General features: G+C 42.7%; 1 protein-coding gene across 3 annotated transcripts in view; it reads right to left on the bottom strand.

Annotated features, from left to right (window-relative positions):
• Positions 1-13100, bottom strand: part of Map3k20 (mitogen-activated protein kinase kinase kinase 20) — a 160107-nt gene that overhangs the window by 55360 nt on the left and 91647 nt on the right. For all 3 annotated transcript variants that reach the window (XM_051166214.1, XM_051166212.1, XM_051166213.1), the window contains 2 exons: positions 9604-9690; positions 3965-4039 (listed from right to left, as the gene is read on the bottom strand). In XM_051166214.1, the coding sequence (XP_051022171.1) occupies positions 3965-4039; positions 9604-9690 (162 nt within the window). The remainder of the gene's footprint in view (positions 1-3964; positions 4040-9603; positions 9691-13100) is intronic.

Consider the following 13100-nt stretch of genomic DNA (forward strand, 5'->3'; position numbering starts at 1 on the left):
TAAACTCCTCCTCTGTATTCGGATGACAAGCAACCCTTAAAAAGAAAAAAAGTCTTACCCCACAGCCTCTACCCTCACACATTATCACATGACCATTGAAACACGGTCATGTGCCAGTTGACAGCAGTGGTACATTTCAGTAGTCCCAGAAATTTGGAAGGCTGAGGCAGGAGGATTATTGGAGCCTGCAGTTCAAAATCAGCCCTGGAAAAATGGACATGCCTCTGCCCCCTCCTCCCGCCCCAACAATGTAGAATTCTACAGCAATGGCCTTGGGTCTGCTGACTGCAGAACTAGCACTGTGCTAGGGACTGTGGGGCTCCTCTGATGGGCTTAGGTGCCTCTGGAATGTCAGGCACAGACTACTTATCGTGAAAAGAAGTCACAACCAGGACCACCTACTAAGCATCTTCATATCTCACATTTCTATTTTCTATTTTCTATTTCCATTTTTATACACAGGACAACTAGTTTAGAAAGGTATTAAGTTATCCAGCATTACACAGAACTCTGGGTTACGTTTTTAAACTTCAAATCCTTTATCTTGTAGAATATGTTACCAATTCCTACCTAATTCTTAGCTTCAGAGACGTCATTTTAAGACAAACCAATACTCATCTTTCTTTTCTTACTTTCATTCATATACATATGTATAGTTTATATATATATATATATATATATATATATATATATATATATATATATATATATATATATAATTTTATTTTAACACAGCGTTTTGCGTATCCCAGGCTGGTCTTGGACTTACTATGTAGGCTTCTAATTCTCAGTCTCTACATGCCCAGGACTGGGATTATAGGCATGCCGAGCCATACCTGGTATATGCATGGCTAGGGGTTGAACTTGGGGCTTTGTGCATACTAGGAAGCCACTCTACCAACTGAGCTACATTTCCAACTCTAATAAAATATTTGAGCATATGATTTAGGCCACCAGGATGCTCTGTCACTTACAGAAGGCCAGCTTTTCCCATATGTCTCCCCTCCGCACTGCAAAAGTACACCAGCACTAAGGGGAAGCTGGATATTGTGGCCTAAGTGTTAGTCTCTAAAGTCTAAAGACTGAGAAAGGAAATAAAACACTTTAACCAACTACTGCTCTCCGTACAGCATAGGACTAGTACCAACCCTGAGCCACGGAAAGAAAATGCATCTCTCAAAAAAAAAAAAAAAAATTTACTGTGGCATGGTTTCTGCATCTACTTTCTGTTGCTGCAAAGTGCTATAGGAAAAAATATATGTAAATATATGTATGTATATATTTCCCATATCCATCTAGCAAGAAAAGAATTCACTATCCAAGCCAGAGCAGTAACCCAGACTGCCTCTGGGCCTGGGCAGGGTTCCCAGGGTGTCAGGAAAGGCTCAGTGGTATATTACTAGGGAAAGAGCAAGCTCGGGGAATGAAGCCTGGGAGGTGTGCAGGGAGATTAGCCACGAGGATTCAAGTGTGAGTTGCAGCTGCTATCCAATCCAATCCAATCCAATCCAATCCAGTGGCCTGGGGTACTTTTATCAGAATAAAATGTCATAAATGTAAAAAAAAAAAAAAAAAAAAAACCAGTTTTAAACTTTCTTTACACTAATGTAGTTAGAACACAAGGTTTTTTGGTTCTAAAAAGTGCTAAACTTCCTACGTGTTAAAGACATGCCAGTTTCATGGCTATCACTCTGGGCTCAAATTCCTTGTTGTATGGTGTGCGTACGTTATCACTTAAGAGCATATTCTTAGGTTTTAACTAATATATTACCAAGTTTTTGATTAAGGAATTAAATCACACTAAAATATAATTAAACTCTGGAGATCTGGTTGCATGAATCTAATTCAATGCAAATAATTTCTAGTGAAATTTCTTTCTTTCTTTCTTAATTTTTTAAAAAAGATTTATTTATTTATTATGTATACAGTGTTCTGCCTGCATTTATGCCTGCACTCCAGAAGAGGGCACCAGATCTCATTATAGATGGCTGTGAACTACCATGTGGGTGCTGGGAATTGAACTCAGGACCTTTGGAAGATTAGACAGTGCTCTTAACCTCTGAGCCATCTCTCCAGCTCCTTCTAGTAAATTTTCTAAACACGAGAGGGAAAATATTATTGAGATCACTGTATACACAGACACAAAAGTAGAGGGACTGAGATAATATTTCAACAGGACATGTTTGAACATAAACTTAGAAACATCTGCTCGTAACTTAACCTAATTAGTGGTAAAGTGTATGTTTCTTTTAATGCTTAGAATCCCTCATTCTGAAAAGAAAAATTCATCCTGACAACAGGGGGCCTGAAAAAGAGGGGTGAGAGGGCACTCAACATCTCACAATGTTGCCAGTGTACCAATCAAAATAGTAACAGTGCAGGTGTCCCATGCCTTAAGAAAATTAACACTCAGTTATTTTACATAGGACCTCCACTTGACAAGAGGCTGAAGGGAGCCTAAAGAGCTGGAGTGAAACTCTGAAGCTGCAGGATGCTGGGCCACGGCAGGGTGCACGTGGCTGGGGAGCTCAGTGGGTAAGTCTCCTCAGCCATAGGTGCAAGGCACATGGGTGGGAGGGGCTCTTGCTGCCAGATCACGGTATTTTGTCATGATGTGTTGGAAATGTTCTGTATGAGCCAAGAAGAATTCTGTCCACACAACCCTTTGTCTCTCAGCCGTTTCCACTAAAGAAGCCCATGGCCCAAGGACAGACTTATGTCACTATCTTTTGCTCCCAGTGCTCTCACTAGAAGTTAGTATAACTTATGGAAGAATTCCATATTTTTAGGTTTCCTTGTTATTTTTTTTTAAGGCATCTATCTTTGAATTCGTAGTAAGACCCCAATTTCCATGAAAACAAAACAAAACAAAACAAAAAACAAAAAAACAAACAAACAAAAAAAAAAACTACACAAACCTGAATTGTGAATTTTGTTTCTTGAGCTTGATTGTTCATTTGTTTTAAGGTTTAATCTATGAGACTCATTTTAAAGTTATAATCTTTACTATGAAAACCTAAGCATACACAAAACAATATAATGTGCCTCTATATTCTATGACTACACATAAAAACTTACCACTGCCAATAGTTTCATTTGTACAGCTCTCTGATATCTTTCACTTTATTTAGAAGCAAATCCAAGACTAGCTATCATTTTATTGATGACTATTTCCATATGTATCCAAAAGTTTTTTCTTTTTCTTCCCCCTCCTCCCAAGACAGGGTTTCTCTGTGTAGCCCTGGCTGTCCTGGAACTAATGCTGTAGACCAGCCTGGCCTCGAATTCAGAGATCCACCTGCCTCAGCCTCCTGAGCACTGGGACTAAAGGTGAGCGCCACCATGACCTGGTCAGGAGTATTTTCTTAAGGCTGATCTTTGTGGGGAAAGAAAATGGCCTATCTATGCTTATATGTGATACATGCATGAAAGCCTAGGATTGGCATTTCTTCAATTTTCTTGTGACAGCTCAATAAAATAAAATAAAATAAAATAACCTCCTGAAACTGTCCAATGATGACATACTGTGACCCTGCAGTAATGGAACAGAGGCTAAGGCTTATGGCAGACTGTCTGGGTTCCCATGCAGCAATGAGTACTGGCCACATGGCCTTGGCTCATCGTTTATTCTGTGAGCCAAGGGAGAGCTCAGCTCCTGTATCTAAGAGTTAATAGAAAGTACTGGGAACACAGCCTCACATATAGTGTGTCCCATGTTAGCTGCTTTTTTTGTTTTACAGGATACAATGGTCATGATGAAAAGTTAAAGAACAAGACTTGTTTCTGAGACAAGAATGCTATTTAAAAGAAATAAAGTTGATAATAGTCGCTTGACCAAGATATGGAGGTGTCTAAGCAGCCATCCTGGGGCTCACAGGCTTGGCAGTGCGCTTGCTACCCCAGGTTTGAAGAACTCAGAAGTGAGCAGGTGTAATTTCAGAAATCTGAACAGGAACGAGCGTACCTTGGCATCCGCCTCCCAACACTGATGTAGCAGCTCTGCAAAGCTTCGGGGGCAGCTGCTAGGGATGGTCAGCCTCTGCAACCAAGGGGGGACAGGAGAAACACGAGGTTACTCTCTGAGACAAGGACATGTCCTATGAAGGATCATCCAAAAGTTACCGTAGAAGCGTAAAGAAGACACGGGAGTTTAAAGAAAGGTTCTAGGGGTTTTATGGTGGGAGAATTCACGTCCCCATTTGTCCTATTTGATCCCCAAAAGGATTTGGCTTTTCCCACGCAGAAACCACGGTAGATGCAAAGGTCAGGCTCATCACGGCAAATGCAACAAAAACAACCGCGTCTAAGACAAACTACAGTGGAAGAGGGGCAAGCTGGGACACAACATTGCCTTGAAAACCACAAGTTTATTACTAAGTTTTTATAGGCAACGTTAAGATTTCTGCACACCAGCCAGGTAACTGGGAGACAAGATGATTTTGGCAATAGGTTCAGGCAAGCTCTGAAAACATCCTTGGCCCAGAAGACCACTTTGCATGTTTTCATTGGTAATTCTGAATGTGCTGTTCCGAATGCATGACTCATTGTGGCTTTACCTTTGGTCACACCCGTGTACTGAAACAGACGGGCTACAAAGCAGATTAGCTTGTAAGGATCAATCTCACTCGCACATTCTACACTTTCTGGCTCTCACAGAACGGGACATGCCTCTGTCCTGAGGAGGAAGTTTTGTTTTAAAAGGCTTGCTGGGCCAGCCAATAACTCCTTGACAGCAACAGAAGGGCCTGGCGTGTATGAGGCTCTGAGTTTGATTCTCAGCACTAGAAAGATAAAGAAAGGATGGCTTGGCTGTCTCCAGTATACCACAAACCATCACAGTATCAAGAATCCTCTTGCAGGCCCCTGAATCCCAAATGTTCCTTTGAGGCAAGTAAACAAAATGAAGTTTATAACTTTCTGGACTTAGCATCGAACCGAGTTACAAATAAACAGAAACACTTGAACAGTTTCCAAATCCACCAGACTCTCCAAGAGTGCAAACACCCACAAAAGAGACTAGTTTTTACATTATCCATAATTATTCATAAGCTGACTCTGACTCTAGGTATGGTCATTAGCAACGGTACTGTCTCGGAACCAAGTCGTTAACATGGCTTACCTTTACCAGGCTGTATTTGCAGTCATCCGGTGTCATTTACCCACAAGGCTAAGTGCCTTAAATGGCCTCATCAGCGTGTCTAGTCAGGTCATGTCTGAGCACATGTGTACTGTAATAATTTCATTTATTTCTCACAGTATAAGGTTATGCTGTGGGCAAGTTGAGGTTTTTCGGGTTTTCCTCTCAGCAGAGCTGTGGCTGTCACTGCAGTTGTTACAAAGAGAGCACTGGCACACATGAAGCCCTGGGCTGCATCGCCAGTGCGGAGGGTGTGTGTGTGTGTGTGTGTGTGTGTGTGTGTGTGTGTGTGTGTGTGTGTGTGTGTGTGTGTGTGTTTTGCTGGGTGGAGTAGAGTGGAGAAATGTGAAGATAAAAGCACTAAGGTTTAAGTCCCTAGAGTTGTCTGCCAAAGGAATTTTACAATAGAAACTTTAAAAATGGAATTTGGTTGGATTTGGGTGAGGCCATGCAGAGAACTAGAAAAACAGGTGTCTGGGCAAGAAAACCGATAGAGTACATGTAGAATTGCAGATAATCCTCAGAGTGAAATAAAGCGAATAAATCGACAGCCTGTCCAAATTAAAGCTATGCCAAGTCTTCCAAACTTCGAGTCTTTTTGACCTCAGGGAACAGAACAATCTGTTTTCACTGTTACTTTACTGTACTGTGAGCTGCATGTGTTTGATCGAGGTCTAAAGGAGAAGTCAGTCGTTTGAAAAACCAGGAGATGGCTGGCAGTGGGAATGGATAAGATGCACTAGAGTTTTGTGTACCGCGCGCGCACACACACACACACACACACACACACACTAAGCTTCAGAGGGCTGCATCTCAGCTCAGGCCTGTCTCTGTGTTTACCGGTGCCCAGGGGCTGACTATGATGCCCCTTTGTCTTCTGTGTTTACTGGGAAACCTTTCTAGACACAACATTTCAAACACCACACAAGGAAAACAGTGATCTTACACCTCTAACACCGTCAGGTATTAGTTAAGCACAGACTCAGACACCTGCATGGAAGGGATTCCTTTGGTGCATTAAAGAGTACTTTGAAATGGGATCTGAAGTACGTATGTACTGAATACACAACCTTAATGGGCCCCTGATGCATCCAAACACCCTGAAATGCCCAGATCTTTGCACTATGTGGCAACACTGCTTACAGCTTAGATATTTTAGAATAAGGGTTCCACATTTAAAAGTAGAGTACCTCTCAATAACTAAAATAGGTAGGGCACTTAGAAATATCTTGGACCATTTTATATGTAAGGTATAAAAATTATTGTTTTAATCTTTCTAAAGTTAAAGAGTAGTAGATTAAATTTAAGTTTAAAAGTTTTGTATTATGTTTTATTTATTGTGTGAGTGTGTTTATGCTCGTGTGTGGGGGAGTGTCTGTGTGTATTGAACACACACTTATGCTGTGCTGTGCACATAGAGATGAGAGACAACTTAAGAAAGTTGGTTCTCTCTTTCTACCATGTGAGATGTGGGAATTGAACTCAGGTTGTCAGGCTTGGTAGCAAGTGCCTTTACTTGCTGAGCCATCTCATTGGCCCCAGTTAAAATTTAAGTTTCATGAAGATTTTTTATATTGGTTAACTTGCTACTTACAACAAACACATTTTATATAAGAATCCAAGTGTTTATAAAAGTAGAAATTATATTCTAGAATGTTCTGAAGGCTCACTGATTGTCATGGAAATAAAAAAGCAAATATTTGTATCTTTTACATTAAAAAAAATTCTTTTTAGTAATGCCCTTTTAAGCTGTTGCCTCTGTATAGGTTCACTGCTCACTTGTTAAAGTGTAATAGGGTTTATGAATTTATTTTTAACAGAAGTTAATGTCAGAAAAAAATAATTAATCCAAATCCTTATTCCATACGAGTTTAGAAGCAAAGATCTTTGGATACAATGTTAGAAGGCATGCTTTTCCTACAGGTTCCCGTGTGATGCCCTTTGTGGAGCTAGAGATTACAGAGGGACATCCACCTAGTCTAAGAATGCTGGCCCACCCCTAACTGCCCAGCTCGGATGCCACCACGGCTATATAAGGTATTGGCAGTGGGGAAGTAGGGTACACAGGATTCTCTGTAATACTTTTACAGACTCCTAGGCATCCATAATTATTTCAAAATAAAAAGCAACCCTACTAATTGGATACAGACATCAGAGGATGACTGACTAACTAGACCACATTAACAGTTTCTCCGTGGCAGTTTAAACGCATCATCCTTCTTTAAATCAAGACTGCTGGAAATATGGAGACCTTTCTCCAGCCCGATAAGCCGAAAGCATTCAGCAGTGAAGAGAAGGAAAACACGGGAGGAAAGTGAAGAGGTTTTACGAGTTCTGTTTCTTGAGGTCTTGAGTTTTGTTATTAAGCAAACTCAGTCTTTGGGAATTGCCTTAACACGATGGGAGCAGGGCGTGCTTGGAGAGCAGTGCCTCTAATGGGGCAAGAGGGAAGAAACCTTCTGCAAGGCGACAATGGAAATCCCATCCGGGCTTAATGGCCACTTTTTTTTTTTTTTTTTTTCCGACTAGTAAGTACTGTACAGAATGGGAGCCGCAGGTAATTATCCTTAAACTAACCAAAACTCCAACTCATGGACAAGCTGAGAGAACTTCTGTCATCACGTGGGTTCTCTCGAGGCCCTTCTTCTTTTAATGAACAGTTCAGGAAGTCTTTTAGCCGCTCATTGCAGCATGCCACAAATGTGCCGCGGGCGCCAGGGGCAGGACTTGGCTTCCTTGTGTGTGATGTTAAGTTCTGAGGGGTGTTGGTGGGAGCTCCCCAACCCTCAGGCAGGATGCGAACCCCCTACTCTCTTTACCTTTAAATACATGGGGCTTTGAAAACCCGTTGGAGTGCAACTACCCTGCCACCCTCTAGATAAAAATATCATTGCAAAATAGTAATTATTCGTGTCAACTCTGGAGGACCTGGGTGGCTTTCCTGGTGCATCTCGAGCAGTCTAGAGATTGCACGAGGTGCCCTACTTCTGGGTCAGCCTGAAGGTCAACGCTGCCTTCCCTTGGATTTGCTAAAACCAGAACTAAGCATCCAACCATCTCACTGGTGAAAGAAACAGAACAGACACAAATAGGTCCTCCTGTCCAAAGTGATCAGTTACCCCGTGCGAGGTCTTACTGAACGGTGCATGGGAAATGACCATCATCTAATTAAAACCTAAGAGCTCTTGTGAAGCGATGAGTGAGGCCTGCCCTTGCGTGCAGGTCCTTTTCATCTCTTATGCTGGACAGCCTTCTCCCAACCAAATTCAGCCACCGCTACGTGCCACCCATCCCCAATGAGTGGGGAGGACAAATTAGTCAGGTAAATGGGACCTGGGAGACAGAATCTTGGTTTCTCCTGGTCAACAGTGGCTTTTCTGATTAACCTGGCTTGCTCTGTACTTACATGGGGGTCGGGTGGCGGGGAGTGATGCGGGAGGTGGAGGGGCAGGTCAATCCAGTTCTGTTAAAGCGCTAAAATAATCTCCTTCCTGGAGATGATTATTTTACTTTAAGGTTACACTCAGCCTTTGTATACAGATGTGAAAATGAAGACGTTCTGGGAAATACGTTGTTCTGCCTGGCAAGCACAAGTGTGCACATCCAACCATGCCATCTAAGTCCCCCTAACGCCGTGAGAGTGCACGCTTCATCCTTATGCTGAGGGATTTCCATGGCTATGCGTTTCAGTGACGATTTGAAACCTTTCAAAATGTAGTTGTTCTCTTTGATATGGATGTGCCATGTTCTCTGATGTAGGCTCATAGGTCCAACGAGCTGAAAGCCTCAATTTGTGGGAAGAAGAAAAGCGAGGCCGGGGACACAGCACAAACGGTGTTTACGCCACTGAAGTCCCTTTGAAATGGAACGACTCTGCATGAGGAAGGCAGCGCTTGTGCCTCTGCCTCGCCAATTCCAGTGAGGAGCTCATCTTCAATGTAGTATTCAACGTAGGTGGCAAAACTGTAATTTTCCCCCCTTTTGAAACTATTTTTTCTTCTTTTATTTTTGAAATTCTCATCTAAGCGACAGTTTCTGGTACTACAGTGACTCCTGCTGGGAGAGGTAAGTTGGAGTAGCCGAAGGTCTCTCACAGATATATCAACTCCCGGCCAGTAAAAAAGATGTCCTAAACGCAGGAGATGCAGTTAAACTGTCCCCCTACCTTGGGCGCAATGGCTTCTTTCATCACTAAGAACAAACCCCCAGGTTTTACAATTGAGACTGAGAAACTAGTACTTGTACAATTTTTGATCTACAGCATCACGACGTGAGGCTGCAACAATTAGATGTAAAGGGTCCATTCATGAGGAATAGCATCACTTTGACCCTTTGTGTTAGCTCCTACTGCTAATCTTTCCATAAGCGTGAACTTACTTTCAATTTGAAGAAGATGAAAAAGTCTTTTGCAAAACCCCAATACTGTTTTCTGATCTATGCACCTGAATGGAGGAACGGAGTCTTACCTCGTTTTTTTCCACTACAAGCCAAGCTACTTGTAATCCTTCCAAACCTTTAAAGGGGACCTCCCTTGTTAGCATCTCCCAGAGAACCTGTAACAAAAAGAAAAATGGGATTTTTATTCTGGTACTTTATTTTGGTATATTACTGGAAATGTAGCTAGCACTTAATTATATCCAATTATTAGACATAGCCAACCATCTGTAGAAACTTTGACTGTATGTATGTATGTATATATTCAGACATAGGCCTTCTACCATATGTTATATATGTTTATGTTCTTTGCATATAAGGAAAAAACTTGTTTTAGGAATTGGAGTGTCTACACTTAAAATTTTTATATGAACGATCTTATGACTCAGTGATATTTTCACATATTCCCACAAACCGGGTTTTGTATTTTGTTAGAGAACAGTTTTTCTGCCTTGAATCTCAGATACATTTTTAAAAAAATCAGATAGTAAAGGTTCAATAATGGCCACATGAAAACAACCAGGTCCCCAGTTCAAATCTCCAGCAAGTCCATCTGCCCCACACTGAGAGACATCTGTGAGATTGTAACATTAGGTTGTGGGCTGGACTAATTTCCCTCAGAACGTCAGTCTAAGGGATCCATTCCCACATATATATACTATACCATACTCTAAAGAACACTGCACATTTAATACACATGTAAACTGACTGCGTGCACGAGTGAATGTGCCACCCAACTCAATGTGAAAGTCAAGATGAGAGTGGAAATGAGCTCTGACCTAAAATGCTCAGGAACGCAAACTAGTGCTAGAATAGCCATTTTGGGTTTTCTTCAAACACTGAGTAACGGGGATTGGAACACCTAGTTGTCTTCTCTTTTTACTCAAATAGGCATACAAAAAAAAATTTTTTTTTGAGATAGAGTTTGTCTCGGCTAGCCTTGTAGTCATGACCCTCTTGTCTCGGCCTCCCAAGCGCTAGAATTACAGCCAGCCTGACATCACAAAGTGTAGTCTACCAGAACTTTGCAAAGCACAAAAGCAATGCTAAGTTTGCTAATAATCCTAATAGGACAACCATTATAATTTGTGTGCCCAATGTGCTCCAAATCCTCCCTGCACGGATCACCTTGGTCATTGTAAAGCCCTCAGGCATGGTCCTCAGTCCACAGGTGAGGATAATGCTGTTTAGGAAAGCCAGATAAACTTGCCTACACAGACTCAGCTATCAAGGAGGGCAGCGGGGACACAACTGCTTTCTTACTGGAGGCTGTACTCTCATCCCATGGAATCCTAGGGATGGGGCGTCCGGTGCTAAAGGGAACACAACAGCCTCTACTGTAGGTGTGGGGCCAAGCCCGACTGGGGTGACAAGTTGCAAGGTACGCTTTGCTCTCCTTTGCTGCAAACTCAAAAGCCTACTTCTGAACAGGAGTCTAGGTGGAAGGCCCGCCTCTATTGGAGTAAGTTCTGTAAGCCTTTAACCATATAGGCAGTATGTCCCCAGGCAGCATGCTGCCTTGTTCAAGCCATAGCATGTTAAATGAATGCTGGCTAATACAAAGATAATTAACAAGAAAATCAGGGAAATTGGCAGATGTTCCTTAAGCAGGAGCGGAAAAAAGTCCCCGGAGCCTCTTTGGGCTTTTAATCAAGTGTGTAAGGTACTTCTTCAGGAGAGCTGCTGAATAATTCCATTTGAATCACACAACTGATTAGTGAAAGGTAAGGGGCATCTCAGAAGGGGACAAGTCTAGTGCTGGCTGTAAGCGAGGCGGGGGCCGAGGCAGCACAGGTATGCAGTCACCCAGCCACCCTCCCTGCCTGTGCAGGGGAGGAGGCAGCGCGTGAGGTGGAGCAGGAAATGAAGTCCCTTGGTTTGCTGTGATTACCGCACTTTGTTGCTTCTGGGGATAGGAGGAGAAAAGGAGATGAAGAGCAGAAAAATGGACCAACTTGGCATTCCTGTGGAAAATGGAAATACGGAGGCAGCTTCAAAGAAATCAAGTGCCCCAAGAGCCCCAAATGTTCAGGTGAACAGTTCATGCCTCCTCTTTTCTTAGTTCAGGGACAAGTACAACATGCACAGAAATGTGTGCCCACATGTGCAACCTGCCTGCATTCTACAGAGTCAAACACGGCCCCTGAGAGTCTGAGGAGACAGCACCAGAAAGGTATTCTTCATTTTTTTTTTTAAGGCCAAAATACTTGGCTGGAAAATATTAAAAGTCTAATAAATTAAGAGGTGCAACCCTGAACTAACTGGCCAGCGTCATTCTGCCTGTGTCTCTGAATAGCTCTGATAGCCAAGCGAGAGCTTGTGGGATCTGAAATTGTAGGGGCAGAGGTGCACACCACCGGAGGCTTCTGGTTCCGGAGCGGAAACAAGGTCTTCTATTTGGTTCCAGTATCAGCACCTTCCATGATATCCCATTAGCTCCTCAGACTTGGGAATGTTCCCAAATGAAAGCAGAACAAGCAAGGGTGGCTTTTTTTTTCTACATTCAATAAAAATGATGTTTGGCACACACACACACACACAAAATAAGTTTGTTGAGGAAGTCACTCGGAGGTCTAAAAATACATTAAGCCGATGCCTTAAAATATCAGTTCGGAGGACACAGGCCAAACACTGCTGTGATCTTTCACCTTAAAAATATTTTCCAACCCATTGTATATGGAGACGTCCTCCCAGTTAAACTGCACTCACAAGGAAAATTTCTATTTTCAGTTAACAGAACAGAAACTTGGATGAGGCAGTGTGTTTCTGCCTTTTCTCTCACAAACAATAGGAAGCCATTACCTGAGGCTGGCTGGTTCTGGAACACAGTGCCAGACAAGTTGCAGAGGCTGCTTCTTAAGCTACCACAGTCCGAGCTGGCATTCGCTGGAAACTCTTTCTGCCCTGTCCCCGGGAAGCTTTGTTTGTGGTGGGCGACAAGTCGTGTGTTCCCACAAGGCAGCTCTCTCAGTGATCTGTGCCCTTCTCTTTAGCAGAGGACATACTAACCACACTCCCAGGCTTTCAGGAGATGCTCTCCTTGGGGTGGACAAACATCCCCTTTCTTGTAAAATGGGCAAAAAATACCTGCCTGCCTTGCACTGTCAATCTGCTTAGAAACAAGAACTTTCTCTATCGGCAGTACAAGGCTAGTTCATTCTGCTACGTGCTCAGAAGCAACACGAAACAAACACACGTCTCGGGTTTTTTGGATGAGTTTCAAAACCACTTTTTTGATGGCCGTGTTCTCTCCACCTTAGTGAGCTATGGGAAATTATCTTCCTTCTGAAGGGACAGCACAGTCCTACATCACTATGTTGTTTTCTTGCGCTAGTGCCATTCTTTCAGTCTTAGAGTCACAGACGTCCGTGTCTAACATGGCCTCAACCGGACCGACTCTCCACTCTCCTTCCCTGATGCCCAGCCTCCTGGGAGCTCATAATGGCTTTTCGTTTGTTTGTTTGTTTGTTTGTTTGTTTGTATGGATGGTTGTTTAAAACAAAAGGTTCTGGAGAGCAAGACTTGTATT

This window comes from Acomys russatus, chromosome 24 (assembly GCF_903995435.1).
Source record: "Acomys russatus chromosome 24, mAcoRus1.1, whole genome shotgun sequence".
NCBI lineage: Eukaryota > Metazoa > Chordata > Mammalia > Rodentia > Muridae > Acomys > Acomys russatus.